The following is a 20014-nucleotide window of genomic DNA, read 5'->3' as shown; positions in this document are numbered from 1 at the left end:
AAGAAAAGAAATTAAAGACTGAAACACACATTATTAATGACATTTGAGGAATAACATTGCTCAGAGATTTATCCAGAATGCTCCAAAAGAGGAAACACGCCCTTCCATTAGTCTGGCTGACCCCACTATTTCTGACAAATAAGCCAGAACTGGGCTTTGTCAACACCAGACCAACCCCCCAAATATAAGCCTCCTCAGGCAATGGCCTGACATTTGAAGGAGGTGTTGACCCTTTTGGAGTTCTGGAAAAATCCCTAATTTTCACGTTCAATTAATTAAAAATCTATTGGCGTTCCATATCAGGTGTCCCCGACAGCAAATTGTTCAATGTCACTTGCTGCCATATGAAAATAATCTTTAAAAAGTTCATGAAGTTCTTCAAAAACTGGGGCCCCTTGCTTCCAGAATCTTGCTGTAGCTCTTCTTTTCCTTTCCAGTTTGGTGCAGAATGGGTTTGTGAGCTGTGTTTTTTTCTTTTTTTCCTCTTTTGTTACTAACATTTTTCTTTTTCTTTTTTTTCCTTTTTCTTTTTTAAAATAAAAGCATAGATTTCCCCCTCCTTAAACCTTTTAAAATGCTCTGTCTCTGCTCTCAGTCCTCCCACCTCCTAGTTCAAGTTTCATCTGTGCCCCAGCTGCCCCCTCCCTGCCCCATTTGCATTGTTTGTGTGTGGCACCTGCAGTATAAAATCCCAGCTCCCCAGGTCAGTCTGGGAGCTACTCCACCCACCTCCCTGTGGGGCCTCCTCCAGTGTTTATATGTAAGGGTATTGGTTGACCTTGGCAGGACTCAGTGGGTATCCAGTGTAGACGGTGGAGGCTGGCGAGGCGCTGATATAGGTCTGGTGGGCGAACTGGGCTGGATACTGACTGGGGTGGATGGTGGGCGAGGGCAGGACCCGGGGCCCCATGCTCACAGGAACCTGGTGGACGATGCTGGCCGGATAGGCAGTGTGCTGCACGGTGTGGCGTGCCGAGCCTTGGGATGCCACCAGGTGGGCTACGGTGCCGGTGGAGCCTAGGGCTGTGGGCGCTGTATAGGTGTAGAGGTGAGGCTGGGTGGGGAGGTGGGCAGCCGCAGCCAGGTGGGGGTGAACAGTGCCGTGGCTGGGACTGTTGTGCGGGAAGGTGTATGGAGCCTGGGCCATGGTAGGAGTGATGTAGGCCTGCTGTCGACGATGACTCCCAGTGCGGTCTGCAGCCATGTGCTGCTGAGCCTAAGGAAAAAAGTAGCAGAGGGACTGTGTTAGGGAGAGGAGGGGAAGGAGGAGGAACAGAATGGGAAGCGAGAGTGACAACAGATGCTTCCCTTCAAAAGCAGAGACCATAAACATTTGTTTGGATTGAGAAAGTAATGTCTGGCTGGCCAGTCACTAGGCTAGGGTGATATCCAGCAAGTCTAGTGGACACTTGGCTGCAGTGTCAGAAGGAGCCCTCGCTCACTGACTGCTTTCCCACATGATGTGAAAGCTCACTTTAAAATTGGGGTCTTCCAGAAAGAGTCTGAGCAAACAGCCCTCTCTCCTGTAGAAAACCCAAATCACTAGGGCATGCATACAAGTCTTCAGGTACTCCTTCTGTGGGTCGGGGGGCTGGGGGGAATGCTGCTGGTTGTGAGGACCCTCTTTAGGGATAGCCTGGTGGGCCAGGGCAATGGCAGGGCACAATGGCCACCCTTTGCAGGGTTAACACAGCACCTGTGGGCCCGCTGAGCAGCAAGTCTGCCCTGGCACCATGTCACTGAGTACTCTATCACTTTGTTTTAGGCTGGCTCTTCATGACTGAGAGATACCACCTTTCCCAGGGTTGGTCTAGGGTAGGAATAAGCCAACCAGGCCCCTTAGGGCACTGCCTACTGTGGCTGCCGGGGTTTACCTGGCTGAGATTGAGGGGCTGCTGCTGCTGGAAATGGGGGCCTGGTCGCTGCTGCCTGTAGGCGATGGCTCCTGAAGAGCTCCCTGAAGAGTGGCCGCTGGTGGAGGTCACGGTGCTGGAGGACTTGGACTTGAAGGAGGACGAGTGGTGACTGGTATTGATCGCTGACAGAGGAAGAATAGGTCATAGGTCAGTGGCATGTCCTTGGCTGTCTAGAAAATGTGCTCCCTCCCGTCCAAACAGTAGCCTTCCAGGAAGGACATGCTCTTAAGACTGTCCAGGCATAAGCTACTTAGTCTCTAGTCCTAGTCAGGCATTCACCTCAACTCTAAAGAGGCAGCTGGGCTCTGGGCCGTAGCTGTGTGGTGGATTGAAGCTGCAAATGAGGGAGCTAGAAGAACAAAATCAAGGGTAAAGGCGCAGACCTAAGCTGGACCCCACACTGGTCTTCTGGGGGAAGTGTTGTCACAGTACCTGGGAGGTGTAAGGAAGGAAGGAGGCCTGCCTGCTCCCTCCCAAGCCAAGGAGATCAGATGGGATCATGCCAATGGTTGGACCTAACAAACAGGGTGAACAGCAGAGCTACAAATAACCCTGCAGCTCTCCTGACCCCAGGTGGGATGAAACTAATTCTCTCAGGGAATGGCCTGAGAGCCTAACATGGCTGACATAACTGTCCTTATGTTACTGACAATGTAGACTCTGCCCAGGCAGGAGGTGGCTCTACACCATGGTCAATGTGATTCCAGCCCCATAGCTGGGAGTGGCACGAGAGCCTGCATTCTAACACATTCTGGGTGTCAATGCTGCCAGGTAGGAAGACCATAGGCTTAGTGGGTAGGAGGTTGAGGAAGGGCAATACTCACATCAGATGGCCTAAGTGCCTGGCCAAGGGAGCCCAGAGCTTTATTAGAGCCTGCTGTCTTAGCCTAGCCAATAGACTCTAAGGACATGCTGTTTGCCATGCACTGTGGCCATGCCCCATTCAGGAACAGACGGGTGAGAGTGACAATGAGGAGGCATTACAAAGCATATTTGCAAAAGGCAGAGGCAGAGGCTCCAGGGAGATGCTAATGTTGGGCAGGATGGGCCTTAACTGTCCTCTATTGGGCAGGGGTAAGACCTTCACCCCTTGAATAAAGTAAGAGCGATGCTTTGCAGAGAAGAGCACCTACATGTGCAGGCCATAAGCCTCTCCCCTTTTATTTTTTGATAGGGTCTCATTATGTAACACAGCCTGCCCTCAAACTTGCAATCTGCCGGTGTAGATGGCCACACCTGGCTCAGCCTTCAGACATTGCACGACTCACAAGGACCTGCACAAGAGCCTAGGCAAACACGCATGGGAGAAGGTCCCAGACATGCCTTCTGAGTTCTACTGTAAATGCCTGCAGGACCAAAAGAAGCCTATGAACTATACCATTGGTGTCGTATGGCTTAAAAGCCACAGTTAACATATTAACGCTACTCCTTAAAAGCTAAAGAACAGAAGAATTAGTTGAGGTAAAAAATGGCTTTTGTTTGGCAGTGGAAGGACATCCAGGTGCCAGCCCAGCCAGGAACGTAATGCCAGCTGGGAGATGGGCTGCGTGAAGCAGGTGCCCAAAGGTGGTGTCGATTCTGTCTAAGAACACGCCTGAGAAGGGCTCTGCCCAAGGCGGGAAGAGAGCATGCTTTAAGAAAGAAAGGCAATGAGCCCACATCTCCACCAGTCCAAGCATATCTGAGCGCTCTCACATTGTGCCTCGTAGTTTCATTTCCTTCACTGAGTTCCTGGAATTGACTAAAATACAGGTCTATCTATATCTCATTCTTAGGACAAATGGCGCTACACATTAAGAGCACCGTATGATAAAAGGTGGGGACCTTGAGTGACTTGGGCTGGATCAACTGGTTGACATGGTCAGGGTGATGAAGTCAGGGCTGTGAAGTGTCCTATCAGAGGGGCTGGCTCCAGGTCACAGGGACACTGGAGGCCTGGGGCAGAGGACAGCAGAAACACCCTGCCTCTCAAGAGGCTCCCAACCTCAACTAAAGGAAGGGCTGAGTTGCTGGGAAGGAGATGGTGGGTCCCAGAATGAGGTCCCCATACCTGACTGTGCACTGGCGCCCATGGCCTCGCCCACTTAACCCACTGCATCCAAGCCCCTTAGGAGGTGCCTGGGAACTGGGATGTTGAGCTTCCCAGGAGTCCAGGGGCATCTAGGTGCCAGTAGAGCAGACTATGTCTAGGATTCAGTGCCCAAACTAAGCCAGCTAGATTCCCAAAGCCCAGCCAAGTCCTGGGTCTCTGAGGACTGGATATGGTGTCAAACAGAGAGGAGCATGTCTTGGGAGCCTCCCTTTCTCTCCAGGCCCCAGGGGCTGGTATGCTGGAATTGAGCTCCTCATCCCTGGTGGGTGACAGACTATGAACAGATCTCTGCTCTAGTCCGGCGTCCTAGACACTTTGTAGGGATTATGTTAGAAGAAGACTGAATCAGTTCAAGAGCCTACAGTTTGGGCCTGCTAAATGACAATTAGCATTCTACCTATGTAATAGTGTCTGACCTATTACATTATTGTGGTGACAAGATATGGGGACTGGGTCAGAGCTGCTCAAGCTGTCTGAGTGGATGAGCACTGCATGTTGAAGGTTCTGAAGGGGTCAAGAGATTCATGTAGTGATTTCTCTTTCAGAGGTGTGTGAGGTGGCAATGGGCCATCACTATCCTAACGTAAATTCCATGGCCACCAGGGAACAGATACTCATTCATGTAGTGTGTGCGTGCAAATGTACACACAGGTATGCTGCAGCACCAGGTCCTGAGAGGCCAGTGCATGGCCTGGGCCACTCTGTGAATCTCTGTGCTCTTGCAGTTCTTTTGTTTGGAAATCAGTAGTTATGTGTAGAGTTACTATGAAGAGAGAGTCCGCGTGGAATTCATTCCATGTGCACACCACGCCTTACTGAGTGGCTCAGCAGCCGCATGTTATTTCTTAGCCAGGGCACTGTGGGCCCCACACTCTCCTCACTCCCAGAGCATTGACTTTGTAACTAGCATCAACTCCACAGACTGCGGGACCAGCTAGGACATGAAAATGAGCAGCGGTGGGAGGGTGCAGGGCAAATGTATTTGATGGGCCTATGTTCTGAAGAAAGTAGCTAGGGGACCTGTAAAGCCACAGGGGAGTGCTTGAAGGAGGCCGGTGAGCATACTTGTCATCAGAGCATGACAGGGAAAGAACCGTAAGCCCGTTTCCATTTCCTCTCAGGCAGAGGTGCCTGGTGTAGAAAGGGGGCCTGGTCCTAGGCTTGCTGTGAGCATTGGGAAGTCACTGCAAGCTGGCTGCAGCAGGGGACTAGAAAGTCCGTAGAGTTCTCATTTTACTCATACTCCACACTTTGAGTGGCAGCACCTCAGCAGCTGCATCTTCTAGCCCTGGTAATGTGGTAACCACCAAAGAAGAATCCTTACCTTCTCGGGTAACCTCAGGCATCTCCTGTAGGCATGTCAGGGACAGACAGAAGGTCCCTACCAAGGAATAACAGCCTCTCATTTCTTGACAGTATGTCCCTCCCCGACATCACGAAGATGCTACAGTTACAACAGAAGGCTGGCTGTGCCTGACAACAGCTTGTGGCAGAACAGACACGCAGACTCTTTTGGCTTAGCCTCCCAACTCTTGTACGTGAGCAGGAGTGGAGGAGACACTGAAGAGATGCTCTCAGTAAGACCATGGCAAGCCGCTGTCCGGTCTTTAGAGGCTGAGCTCACCTGCTCTCTGCTAGGGCCCAGTTTTCAGGATAAACCTCATGGAATGTTAGTTCTTTAAGCAAAGCTGAGAGAAACGTGCTTAGCTCAGATCTCTGTGCCCAAGGGAAAGTCCTGATAAAGGGTCATGACCCTCACATGGCACTCAGAGGAAGTGCTTCCTTCACCAGACACTTGCTCTACTAATAGGGCCCTAAAAGGTGTCAGCAATGTCTAAATCAGTCAATAAGAAATTACTTTCACTGTTTATTTACCAAGACAGAAGCAGAGCCACCCTGAAGACAACCATGCTTTAAGACTTTCAAAAGGAAAATGTTTTATGTAAAACATGATCATTTTCTATGCGATAGGCAGAATCCCACTGTGGCTGCTTGAATAAAACCGTGTGTACAATGTAGATGACCTGACAGAATTAGGTACATTCTGTTTCGCTAGCACTAACAGTTCTGATAGCAGAGAACAAGAAAAGCAGAGAGATGCTATGGGCCTGCTGTGGTCCCAGGTTACCTGGCCCATGGCTGTCACATTCTACCAACACTTCACTGGCCTGAGTCTTCAGTGGGGGCACAATGATGGTGCGGGGGTTGCCGGGGCAGTGATTCTCTAGGGCCCCCTTGGTGTCCACGGCATTGGTGCCATTGTGCCCTGTGCGCTGCTGCACCGAGTAGGGGCTGGTGTTGCTGGAAGAGTCAGAGTAGGGAGAGTCGTGGACCGTGACACAGCTGATGACGTTTTTTCTTTGCTTGGAGACCGTGCTGAAAAGTTAAAGGGAGAAGTTACAATTGTAGGCTGGCTGTGAGGTGTGGAAATCAGCCGTTTGGAGAACATCTTCTGGGAAAAGCCCCTGGCTGTGCCCTGCACCAGGGTACATGTGAAGACGGGCAGAGCAGGGCCGGGCCTGGCACTGGGCACACTGAGCGAGACAAGGGCCTGGGCTCTCCCCATGTGGCAGATTCAGTAGAGTTGGATGGCAACCCCTCTGACTACTGGAATAGGAGTGTGTCTGAGCAAGGAAACAACCTGAACAAACCAGGCAGGTGGAGGGCCAAGTTGGGAGGGAAACGGCCCTGGCTCTGGGCTCCAGGCCCGTGAGAGTCATCAGAGTGTAAGCAGGAAGGAAAGAGGCGCAGGACTCAGGGTGCTGCGGAACAGACAGTGGACAAGTGAGTGAGGCACAGAAGGTGCTGAGGATCTCAGCAGTGTCATTCAGAAACCTTGAGAAGCAGAGATTACATTGAATTTGGGAGATTGTGTTCAGGCTACCCAGGACCCATTCTTAGGGATGACCTGGCCTTCCTGCAGAGTACCTGGGCTGATGTCAGGAGACAGTACTATGCTGAGCTCTGAAGGCAAATGTGTGCTGAGGGCACCAGGGAGTGGCTCCCAAGCCCTGGTCTTCACTGCTAACTAGAACATCACCTGGGAGCAGGGAAGAGCTGGCTTGGGATGGCTACTGGCCAGCACTTGCTTTTCATAGAGCTCCGCACTCCTGTGGTTACTCTGGGAACCAGTTCCATCTGCACGAGGCTTGCTGACAGGCTGCTGGGATGACAGATGTGGGACCTACTGCACATTATGCAAGGTCTTAAAAATGGATGCTCATCTATTTTTGTACACTGATTGTTTATTTTTAAGAAATAACAATTGCCTAGGCCACATTCCAGCTAATCTGATACGGGGAAAAGGTAGTATTTATAGACTCTGATAGAGCTCCCAATGGCCCTCCTACCCCAGGAGTCTTGTCTAATGCCACAGACCCAGGCCAGGCTCTTTCCACGATGAGGTTTTTTTTTGTTGGTTTTTGATTTTTTAAATCTTATTTTATCATCTGAGGCAGAGTGGGGAAGTGGGAACTTTCAAGGGCAGCTAGGCAGAAGGCCAATAGAAGGTCACTAGGGCTGTGGACCTACAGAGGCTGGAAGGGCAGTCTCGTAAAAGCCCTGGCCCCTGCTCCTGACACTCAGCACTGGTGGTGCCAGGGCTGGACCACTCCTCTAGTGGCCACGCACCCTATTCTTGCTGGGTTAGGACAGAAGGGCCCTAGCTGGGTCTGCGAGTTAGAACATGGCCTTCTAGTCAGATGTTTACATTAGTATGTGCTGATGACAGGGCCTTGGGAAGCTTCAGCTTCTGAGGGAACTGCTTGTCCACACAATAATAACATGGGTAATAACAGAGCCCGTGTCACAGGCTGTTCTCAGGACCTGGTGAGAAAATAATGCCACATGACACTTGTTAGGTAGTTCTTCACGTGAACTGTCACTGTCACTATATAGGACAAGCTTCCATAACCCTTAATCCCCAATGTCCCCAAACTTAAAACTTATTGACTACTGACATGGTAGCATAAGTGGGAAATCCCATGTCTGCCCTGATATGACTGATATGATAGTCAAAAAGCAGGCATACTAAAAATAATTGTGTAAATTCCCCTTTGGAAAACTTGAAATTCAAAACAGTTTTGGTTCCAAGTCTTTTTAATTTTTATTAAAAATAGATTTTTTCATATAATATATTCTGATCATGATTTCCCCTTCCTCAGTTTTTTCCAGATTCCCCTCACATCAACCCATACCTTTTTTTCTTTCTCACTAGGCAACTAAAAACAAAAAAACAAACCCCAAAACAACAAAGACAAACAAACAAACAAAACCAAAAAACAAACAAACAAAAAAACCCACCCATACAAACAAATCAGAATAGGACAAAACAAACACAGAGAGAGGGGGTTGGGTGGGGGGGGGGAAGAGTGCCAAATATAGGTGCAGAGATACACACACAGAGAAACCTTACAAAACCATAAATTCAGAAAACTATATAAGAAAATGGAAAAAAAAAAAAAAAAAAAAAAAAGCCTAGCTAGACAAATGAAACAAAAGTCCTCAAAGTTTGCTTTGTGTTGGTCATCTAGTGCTGGGTATGGGGCCTGCCCGTAAGTGGTTGTTTTATTTATTTTATTTTATTTTTTTGATTTTTTAAGACAAGGTCTCTCTGTGTTAGCCTTGGCTGTCCTGGACTTGCTTTGTAGCCCAGGCTGGCCTGGAACTCACCGAGATCCTGCCTCTGCCTCCTAAGTGCTGGGGTTACAGGCATGTGCCACCATGCCCGGCTATCCCTAAGTGGTTTGTACCCTAGTCAAATGTTGGAGAACTAATTCTTCCTGAGTGGTTATCAACAGGAAGTAGGTTGAGTTAGGGACAAGGCTTGTGGCCACTTCCGCTCTCCGTGCTTATGACCACTTCCGCTCTCCGTGCTTATGGCCACTTCCGCTCTCCGTGCTTAGGCCTGTACAGGCCCTGTCCCAAGCCTTATTAAAGACAGGGTTCCACTACGTAGTCTAGGCTAGCCTCGAATTCAGAGACCCGCCTGCCTCTGCCTCCTGAGTGCTAGGACTAAAGGCGTGCGCCACCATTGCCTGGTGTCCTACGTCTTTTGGATAAAAGATTCTCAACCTGTATTCTCATTGGTTGTGCTACCTTACAAAGAATTTTATGATGGAAGAACTTGCTGAAGAAGTTTCTTCTCTAGTCTTTGCTAAACCAGAAGATTGATAGGAAAGAAAATGACAAGTCATTAGTTTGGAATCTTGGAAATCTACAGTCAGTGCCACAGGGAATAGCTGCACAAAGAAATAGAAACATGCTTCTGTCCCCGAGATGGAAAGCTCAGTAGGAGACTGTATAACAACATGACAAGTTAAACAGTAAAAGCTTTACAATAACCAGTTAGAATAATGGATGTCACAAAGCCTTCCACAACTGTCAAGTGCGTCTTCCAGATGATAATTGTTAAGAACCCAAAAGAAGGAGAGGAATGAACAGGCTGCATGCATTTACAGCTCTGCACATTACCTTATTTTAAAAATTGTACCTGGTGGTGGTGGTGGGGAGTGTGGGTGTGTGTGTGTGTGTGGTGCCTGCAAAAGCCAGAGGTATCGGGACGCTCTCGAGCCTCCTGGGAATAGAGCCTAGGTCCAATAAATGGCCTTATGTGATCTTAACTGTCCAGCCATCTCTCCAAGCCAATGAGTGAAGTTCTGATATGCATCTTGAAAGTATCACATAAAACAAGCCAGAAACAAAATTTGCATGATTCAACACAAGAAATACAAAGAATAGGCAAGCTCATACAAAATGGAAATAGATTACAGATACAGAGGTGGGGAGCGGGCAGTTGGGCAAAAAAAAAAAAAAAAAAAAAAAAAAGTAAAATCATTTAATGGGTAGAGACTATTGGGTGGGAATGGTAGAAAAGTTTTAGAAATAGATAATGGTGACAATTAGTGCCCCTGACTGGCTAAAATGGCATCCTTCAATTTTTTTAAACCATAATTTAAAAAACTAATGTTCAATCTTCCTAGTGAATTACACATAGCAAATTGGCAAACTGTACAGCATATGAAATATTTCTTTTTTTTTTTTTTAACTTTTTTTTTTTTAAGATTTATTTATTATGTATACAATATGCCTCAGATCACATTACAGATGGTTGTGAGCCACCATGTGGTTGCCGGGAATTGAACTCAGGACCTCTGGAAGAGCAGTCAGTGCTCTTAACCGCTGAGCCATCTCTCCAGCCCCCAAAATATTTCTAATTTTAAAAAGCCGATGGGTTTATCCACAATAAAAAGCTCACAGGACATAGCCTTGGGCCCTCTAGTAGCACTGCCTCCGCACATCTCAGGGGCCACACATAACTGAGATCTGCCGTGAGAGTTGAAAAGCCAGTCCCTAGGAAGAGGGCCCTGAGCCTGGAAAACAGGAAAAAGCAATGGAGATGTGGGAGCCAGTGTGGAGAGCTGAGAGGAGGACCTGCTGTTCTCTTCTGTGGTGGGCATGGCCAAAGGAAGCCATGGTCTCTGAGCAGGGCTACCTGGTGTCCTGTTGTTGTGGCCTCCCTCCCACCTGCATAAGGTACAAAGTGCATGGAGAATTCTCTCCAGGGAGGTTCCCAAGGGGATGCAGGAGGCACGCTGCTTATCTTGCCACTGTCACTGTATAGAACTAAATAACCCAAACACAGTGGCTCCTCTTACAGTTGCCAGAAGTGGGGATATGTTCTGCTTCAGGGCCATGTTCTGAAGGTGGGTAGAGGCTGGCTGCCGATGTGTCCTGCAAATGGCGTTCTAGTTCTGCTCTGCTTTCCCTTTACAGATGGGACCCTGGGGAACCATGGCCCTATATCATCTATCCATCTCTGACCCACTCTGAAATTACTTGGGGAGATGGGAGAGATTACTTGCAGTATGAAAGGGCCCGTTTTGAATATACTGCGGAGATTTATCATGAAAGACATTCAAGATAAAATCCAGTCTACTGGGCTGGAGAGATGGCTCAGAGGTTAAGAGCACTGACTGCTTTTCCCCAGCAACCACATACATGGTGGCTCACAACCATCTGTAATGAAATCTGGTGCCCTCTTCTGGCCTGAAGGCACACATGCAGGCTGAACATTATATGCATAATAAATTTAAAAATTTTTTAAAAGATTTATTATTATGTATACAGTGCTCTGCTCTGTCTTATTATCTGTGAAGGGGGTGGGAAAAGCTCCCCAAACTCTTCCTGAGGTTCATCCCTCTGTGTGTAGCTAGAAAGCCCATGACCTAACAAGTAAAAGCACACGGCGCAGCTTAGCAGTGCATCTTTTGGGATTGATATAAGACAGGCTTGGGAAAGATGAATTAGTTTGATAGCCCTGCTTCTAATCTTATCTACTGCTAGAAATGTCTGTGCTCTAGGTAAACTACCCAGATCAGAGAGCAGTGGGAAGCTGCTAATGGCCCATTTAAAAAACCAAGCATGCATTTGAGATCGCCATGGCTAGTTCTTCAGGCTCATGTGCGTCAGTACTACTGGGATTCATGCCACCATTGTCTCTAATTATTATTGACAGTTTATCAATACCATTCTGAGCTGGTTAATGGAAGTGAGAGAGACAGCAATAGGAGGGGAATGAGAAATATTTGCTCAAATGGCCTTGACAGACATCACTTCTGAGTAAGAAGCAAAGCAGCAAGAGCTCACGACTGCATTGTGTTGTCATGGCAATAGATGATTTTCATCATTTTAAAATGATGAAAGGAAATAAGGAGCTAAGATATAGAAATGAGCCACAAAGGAGAAAATACAGCCAGAGGATCAGATGCAAGCCTCTGACCCCATCCCTGTAGGATCCTGTCTGGAATGTGATTCTGATTTCTATTTGCTAATCTCAGCCAATTTCATCCTTCAAGACCAAGGTCAAAACTCATTTCCTTTAATAAACTTTCCATGACTCCTGACTTCAGAGTAAATGCTATATGTGAAAGAAAAAACACAAACCAAAGCAAAGCAAACCAAACAACAACAACCCTACTCTTCCATTACAACACTGATGACCAAATATACTGACACACACTGGGCACATTATCAACTACCATTCAAAGTGCTGTATTTGTGTTATTTCCTTCAGTCCTTATAACAAAGACTACATGGTAAAGAAAACGATTACTTTCCTCTTGAAGACAATGGACTGCAGGCAAGGAGGGCTTGAGTCATTTGCTCGCCCAAGGTCAAAGCATCTGCAACATTAATCACTAAGCTACAGAGCCCTCAGCCTCTCCCAGAGAGGGTCCTAGCAAACACTGGAAAGGTAAAATGAAGGAAACTCTCCTTTCTGCTGTCTCCAGGGCCCATTTGCTAACTGGTTTTTGTATTTTGAGCACATGGTCGTTTGCATAGAGTGTTTCCCAGCTGAAGGAAATAAGACCTGAGGGTTCAGCCAGCCTTATTGCTTTGTCCCCACGACCCTTTTGCCCTTAGTCTCTCAAGCAGAAACAGCAGAGGATTACTTTTACCTGCCCTAGTGAGAGGAGGAGGAAAAGCAAGGCCTGCAGACCAAAGTACGCCGTCTGATGTTATGTGGCTTTTAATTTAGCTATTAGTATGAGAAAAAGTACCTTAAAGTTGTTTGTTTACTGTCGATGTATGTGTTTTTGTGTGTACACGCCTAGGCATGAAGGCCAGGGGTCAACCAGAGGTGTCATTCCTCAGGAGATGTCCATCTTGTTTTTTGAGACAAGGTTTCTCCCTGGCCTGGAGCTCGCCAAGTAGGCTAAGCTAGGTTAGTCAACCATTGTGTCCCAGGGATCTACCTGTATTTATAATCCCTCGGCTGGGATTACAAGCATGCCCTACCATGCCCAACTTTTTCCTGTGGGTTCTGAGGTTCAAACTCAGGTCCTTATGCTTGGGTGGCAAGTACTTCTCCAACTAAGCTATCTCCCAAGCCCCACAACTTTATCTTAATATGGTACATATATCTTATTTAAATGATATCTGAATTTGTTTATTCACATGTGTGTCAACATTAAGGTCAGCCTTCACATGACTACTTTGGGTCTGGAAGGAGGTGCTGTCTTTCCTCAGTAGTTCGGCTACCTCTTCCTAAACCAGCTTGACTCAGCTGGCCTGGGTCACCAGTCACAAAAAGCCATGCTCTGAGCACTGCCCTGCCAGACCAGATCTGCTTCCTCTCTGGTGGCCTCAGCCCCACTTGTGGAAAGCAATGAGTAGCCAGGAGGCTGCCAAGCATCAGTGTGGTTGTAGTATACGGAAGCACCAGGGTAAACTGTCGGGGCAGACAGGTCGGCACAGTGCTTCTTTTTTCAAGATGCAGCCCCTGAGCCTTTCCCCTCCACCCACTAACCTGTTTTGAATAGAGCCCTGTCAAGAAGTTGGAGTGAGGATGGCTGCTTGAACAACCTACCACCGCTGGGGTGAATCATGAGGCTAAAATAGCGGTCAACCTGGGTGTGCCCTGTAGCTCAAAACCAGCCTCCCTTACAGTACACTGAGGCTGGTGTCTTTGTTCCCTCTCTCTAGCTGGCAGTCAGGAGCCCAGGAGTGCCTTCTGGTGCTGGTTGTATGGGGCCTCTTAACCAGCCTAGGAAGCGAAGAGTTTACATTGTTGTAGGTGTCAAGGCAAAGAAATTCCAATTTGGGTTGACGTTTTTTGGTAAGGTAATAATAAATAAGTGTTTGTTTTTCTTTCCCTGGTTGCTCATTTTTCAGGCAGAAGTCATTTGAATCATTTAAACAATAGTTTGTAAGTTTCTGACTGTGACTTATCTGGAGTAATTTTACCACCTTTTCAATTTAGTATAAAGGAGCAAAATATCTTGGGTCAACTCTTTTTTTGGTGTGAGAACTGTACACAGAGCCTCATGCATTTTGGATAAACAACTGAACTACAGACCTAGGCCCCAATTAAAAAAAAATAAGAGTGAAAGAAGACATAAGAAATTATTTTATATCTAAAACATCCTGTGATATTTATGAACTCGTTTTCTTAGAGTTGGGGACTGTTCAGCTAATGTTGCCAAGAGTGTCAAGTAGCTGCCTTGTGTGCTGTCAAGGGTGGAAAGCAGACACGCCCTATGACCCAACTTCTCTACTAGAGATGGCCACCCAAGTGACTCAGTGACAGGCAAAGGGATAACAGATCATCAGCTGAAATTAATCTCTCTGATCACATACTTAAAATGTTTTCCTTATGTCTCCATAAGGTGAGTTAGGCATGAGGATTTGGGTGAAGCGACATGCCCTTGTAAACACTGCTCAAGAAAGTTCCATGTAAAAGAAGATAGACACAACCGAGTGCTTCCCCCATCAGGAGCACTTGCAATAAGGCAGGTTCTACTTAATCCTGGGCAACACAGGAAAAAGCACATTTATTGTTTAGTTTTTCTGTCTTTATTTATGCCAAGTCTCTAGCTATGATTAGAAAGTCCCTGGTCCGGTAGTGAACCACTGAGAAATAGAGAAAAAACATTTATTAAGATGATATGCAACAGTGAAAAGATTTAAACTCCTGCCCGTTTCCTGAGATGGCCTTGGCCTGGCACTGTACAGTGCCTGGCGCACATGCTCTGAACTCCTCGTGGCCCTGTCATGGCTCCCTGCACACACTGGTTGTTATCATGGGACTGGCCGCAGAAATGGGAGGACTCAATAGCTAGAAAGTTAGTGACTAATGAGAAATCAGTTATTTTGTCAATTATCAATAATATAACATCTTCAGTGGTATAGCATTTCCTGAATGAATCCTAATTCTCCCACCTGAACCTTTATTAACTAGACTGAGTCCTTTGGCTTTCTTGGGCCTTGGTTTCCTCATTTATTGAACAGGAATAGAAGTGACAAGCAGACTGAGGTAACCATGTGTGCAGGTCTGCTGTGATTCCCTTCAGTCCATCCTGTCCCATGTGTCTCTACATGCTGTGAAGTTCTCCTGACTGACTGGCCATGTGCTTCGGCAGTTGCCCATATTTGCAGTCAAGGCCTTCCCTTCACATTCTTTTAACAATTCTAGGCAATGCCGTCTAGTCTTGCAGATGGAGTGACATTGTCAATAAGGCCCAGAAATGTGGTTCATCACTTATCTTATGTTGATGTTAAAAGACACTCTGGGGTGAGGCTCTGTTACCCTGTGAGCATCTTTGACCCCTGACTCTTTAGCTGTTGTGCCGAGGCTGAGCCACACTAGGGAAACAACCAGCATTTGAGGACCACACTGGGAACTACAAATGCTAGATTTGAGCTGAGTAGCAAGTAGGGAATTAAGTCAGGAAGACAGAACACTTGATGCTCACTTCCCAGGAGAAATGTGGTTTGGTGACAAGGATGACCAGAGTTAGAGACTGTGGTGGTTTGAATGAGATGTCCCCCATAAGTCTTGGGCATATGAATACTTGGTCCCCAGTTGGTGGCTGTTTGGGGAGGACTGGGAGGTGAGACCTCAACGGAGGAAGTATGTCACTAGGGTCAGGCTTTGAGGGTTCAGAAGATGTGTATGCTTTTGAGTTAGTGCCCTTGCCTCCTGCTTGTGCTTCTAGATGTGAACTCTTAGTGGCTCCTGCTGCTTGCTAATGTAGCTCTGCCATCTGGACTCTAACCCTCTACAACCATAAGCCCCACAAAAACTCTCTCTTCTATAAGTTGCCTTGGCCATGGTGTTTGATCACAATAGAAAAGTAACTAAAACAGGGACAGAATGTCTGCAGTGCTCAAGCTGGAATGTGGAGGACAGAAGATGCTGTCCAGCTCTGGAGCCCATGGCCAAGTGCTTTCTTGTTTAGGTGCAGATAGTATACTCTTGCTTTTCTAGACCTGATGCTTTTCCTTGAGCCTCTTAAGCCTTCTGACAATCCCTCATCCCCATCCTAGGGGAAATACCTCAAAACCCCATTCCCACGTCTAAACCCATCTCCTCCAATACTCTTTGTCTCTTCGATAAGCTCCGCAACTGCGATGCTTCTGTTTGCTCCCCTTTGTGGTTCTGCCACATCAGTCATCTCACTTAAATCTGCAACTTTCTTCCCTCAGCTCCCCTGAGACTTTGCTAGTTTCGCTGGAAGAGATGCTCTGAATGTCAGAATGATTTGTGCATGTCTTATCTTGCTTATTACCTGCAAGCCTCAAGAAGAGAGACTATCCTGACTGCTTGTATAACACTTGAAGTTACAGATACAATATCTTACAATGGGGGTAGAGTAAATACTCACTGTGTTAAATTTTATGGTAATTACAATATCCAGGAATAAGTAATTGTAAGTTCCTTAACGTTCTCATTGTTAAATATAGTCACAGTTATTGATACAATTACACAGTGCCTTCTCTATGAATAAGAACTACTGGCTGCTGCTTCTTCAGGTAGACTCTCGTGTCTTCTTGGGTACTGAACCATTTTCTAAGGCAACAGTCATTCACCTCTGCAGAAAACATCACTATTACACATCTTCCCTGTAAGCTCCCTGTCACCACAGTGGGTAGCTGGGGTCCTTTCCCAGCACTCGGTGGCTTCAGTCTGCAGTGTGTCCTCCCTATTGTGAGGAAGGCTGGCAGTCCTCTATATATCACTGTATGAAGCCACTGGGTTCAGTTTGTGAGTGTTCCTCCCATGTCACCCACCCACTGCTGCCGCCCACCTTTCCTCTGAGCCTCTGAGGTATTTGCATCACAGTTTTCACCAGCTGCCACAGTTCAGTTACGATGTTTCCTCCTGGGGAAACGGCTGTGTGTTCTACTTGCCTTCTGCTTTCAGCCCTATTGGCTCTCTGGCTGCTGGAGAGCTGGTGCTCATCTTCCTGTCCTCTGACCCTCTATTCAATTCTCTCCTGAGCACTAATGTTCAGAGTTGGTGTCAATTCAGATCTCAGACTTCAAAAATGGCACTGCACTCTGGTTGACAGCATTTCTCCAGCTGTGCTCAAGGCTGCTCAGCTTTTCTGATGCCAGCACTACAAACACACGCACAGGCTTCCCCAAGTCAGGGGCCAGCCTGGGCTAGGAAGGAACTTCCTCTCTGGGGGGAGACCAAACCCTCAGGATTCTTAGGTTTGCACAGATGGAACACTAACTCCATTTGGGGGTTATAATCACAAAGGAAGGTGAGGCCAGTCTTGGAACATGCAGATATTCTGTAAAGTAACACTGGGGTAACAAAAACATGTGCCTGATCTCACCAATCCTATGTTCCCTCAGATACCTAGCAAATGGCAGGAACAGAAACACAACAGTATATTATCAAACTACACTGATGATCACACTGCGCCATTCAACAGGAAGAAGGACATATTAATGAGACACATAGCAGCCCTGTCAGTGAAAACTCAGACTACTAATTTCACCTGAAAGCTGGCAGGGTTGCATCCTGTCGGAACTGCTACGGCGAAGGGCTGTGATCAGTTTAGCTAAACATTTTGTAATGGCTGCAACCATGAAAATTTACTGTCTTATCAGATACATTTGTGGTTAATAACTAGCAGCATTATGTCTAGTCAGGAGTCAACAATTTGGGCCTAATTGTGAATATGGAACCTGGCATCCATTTGTGGGACATGTCCAAAGATGACTGGAGGTCCTGGCTTGGGGTGGCAGGCCCCCTTCCCTGGCCTCACTCCTAAGGCAGAGGTACTGGCAGGGTGTGGTTGAGACTGTGGATCCTGGGAGGCTGGGCTGGTGGCACATGTTTCTGGAGTCTGGCTGTAAACTGAAGAAAAGAGGCTCTGGTGCCAGGGTTAACAGTCTCACAAATACGATAAATTTCTTCCCTCCACCCAGGAAGCATACATAGAGTAAAATGAATTATTGCTACTTTGGGATAAACAGTAGTGCTCTCTGGGTGAAGAGTCAACTGACAGTTTGAAGGATTGGGTTAATCAGACATGAGGAAATTTTTGATCAATTGGACAATTACTTCAAATTCTGAGTGAGCCAAGGCAACGTTAGAGAGGTATCCTGACCAACTAGAAATAAATTCAATAGCCAGTGGCAGCAATTTTTAAGCTTCTAAGTGTTAAAATAACCTGGGGTTGGGAGCCCAGTTTTCATAGCCTCATGCTCTGAAATGTTCAGGGACTGTAACTATTTTTTAAGGCCATACTCACTGAGAAGTATTTTGGTTTTGAACGATCATGGCAAGCTATTTGTCACTCTCATGAAGTCAGTTTAGGATCTGAGACATGGCAAGATGGAAGCTCAGGGCTCAGCAGGCGATGATCACCACCTTTCCTGGAAAGCGGTTCGCATCCCCGACTAAGGGCAGCTCTAGCACAATGCATGCCCTCTGCTCTCCCCTGAGAGTCTGAATGCACAGCCTCACCTGGTGGGGGCATGTTTCTGTTCTTCTTCCTCATCTGTGTCACTGCTGATGGTGATGACACTGACTGTGGGGCTGGGAGTGTCGGGGATGACAATCGTCTGCCGCTGTCGCTCCCTGGTGGTACTGGAGGCCACGTCACCCCACCCACAGGTGACTGAGGTGCTGCAGGCTGGGCTGCTGTGCACCATGGCACACCGTGGGGGAGTGTTCTCCTTGACACGCTTGGATCGCTGAGGGGAGCTGATGGCCTGTGAAGAGGTCACCTCACAGGTGGAGACATTTCTGTAATGACAAAACAACACATACTTACAGAGGAAGGTCTGGCTCTACATCTCCATCCAAGGGACCCAACATTCAAAATCTCCACAGAAAAAAAAGCCCGAAGCCCAGGCCAATTGGCCCTCCATCTGTGACAGATGTGACCTCAGGACCTGAGGCTAGGACCTCAGCTAGGCCCTCTTTTGGCTCTGGGTTCTTGAGAGCTGGTCTCCTAGGGACAGCTCTTCTGATGAGGAGTACAACAGTCTGGTCCAACATGGCGGCATATGCTAATCTTCAGGATTCAGTGCAGCCTTTGGCTTCGTCTAGTCCTCCTTCAATGGTACTTGAGTCTTGTTTTAGGAGTGGTGAAAAAGTGTTTGCCACATTAAGGCTTTGGTCTCCTTGCTGATGGTTGGCTTATTATTTAATGTCCCCCGCCCCTTCTCTGCTGGGGCTGAATCCAGGTTCTCACAGATGTTCTAGCATGGAGCCACTCTGCTAGCTTAAGACACGGTGAGAGTTTCCAGAACTAAAGAGTATAACCTCAGTAGTTGTGTGTGTGTGTGTGTGTGTGTGTGTGTTTTCCTCGAGAGTTGTCCATCTTGTGTTTTGAGACAAGGTCTCTCCCTGACCCGAGCGAGCTCACTGATTTACCCTGTTACCCAGGCTCCCTAGGATCTGCCTGTCTCTGACCCCAGCACGTGAGTCACAGGTGTGTTGTGCCATGCTCAGCTTTATATGTAGGCTCTAGGGACTAGACTCAGGACTGTGCTTGTGTGCTGAGTGATCACAGAGGGAGTGAGTTCCCTGACCCTGTGGTTCAGCTTTCCCTTCTTTCTCTTCTGGGAAAAGCTATGGCTATTCAGATTTGTGAATAAACAATGGAAAATAAAACAAAGCAAAACAAAACTGTTTTTGGATTTTTACCTGAGCCTCATAGGAGGCTTATCAATTAATTTGTATTGCAATAAAAAATCGGGGCAAATGCAAGGGGAAGCTTAAGAATGGATTTTTAAAAACACGGATAAGCCAAGTCTGACTATTGCGCCACAGCTCTAATCCTTTTAAAGTCATTAGGTTTACACTTATTGATTATTTCACGTGTGTGAGGGTTTGCCTGCACTTATGTGCATCTTGGTGCCCTAGAAGGGTAGGAGAGGGTATCAGATGCCCTGGGACTGGAGTTACAGATGGTTGTGAGCTTCCATGGGGGTTCTGGGAATCAAACCTGGGTCCTCTAGAAGAGTAGTCAGTGCTCTTAACTAGTGAGCTATCTAGCCCAGCCAAAGGGACTTTTTAATTTGGCTTATTGACCTGAAATTTTACATTAAGTTCTGGTAACTTTAGGGGACAAAACCTTCTTTTCTTCCTATCAAACCCACACAGTGAAGATCAAAGTCAAGAGAGAAAAAATCTTCGGCCCTGCTGTGTCCTTAGAGTCTAGTACCTTCTAAGTAAAGAGATGGCAGTAAAATAATA

The 20014-nt window shown here is 47.2% G+C and overlaps 1 protein-coding gene across 4 annotated transcripts in view; it reads right to left on the bottom strand.

Moving 5' to 3' along the window:
• Positions 1 to 587: 587 nt before the first annotated feature.
• Positions 588 to 20014, bottom strand: part of Hipk2 (homeodomain interacting protein kinase 2) — a 188560-nt gene continuing 169133 nt past the window's right edge. For all 4 annotated transcript variants that reach the window (XM_051151685.1, XM_051151686.1, XM_051151687.1 and 1 more), the window contains exons 12-15: positions 18275 to 18556; positions 6137 to 6384; positions 1875 to 2038; positions 588 to 1216 (exon numbers count right to left, since the gene is read on the bottom strand). In XM_051151685.1, coding sequence (XP_051007642.1) covers positions 755 to 1216; positions 1875 to 2038; positions 6137 to 6384; positions 18275 to 18556 — 1156 coding nt within the window. In that variant the 3' untranslated portion in view covers positions 588 to 754. The remainder of the gene's footprint in view (positions 1217 to 1874; positions 2039 to 6136; positions 6385 to 18274; positions 18557 to 20014) is intronic.

Source organism: Acomys russatus, chromosome 10 (genome assembly GCF_903995435.1).
Source record: "Acomys russatus chromosome 10, mAcoRus1.1, whole genome shotgun sequence".
NCBI classification, from domain to species: Eukaryota; Metazoa; Chordata; class Mammalia; order Rodentia; family Muridae; genus Acomys; species Acomys russatus.
This window is presented reverse-complemented; position numbering and strand designations above follow the sequence as displayed.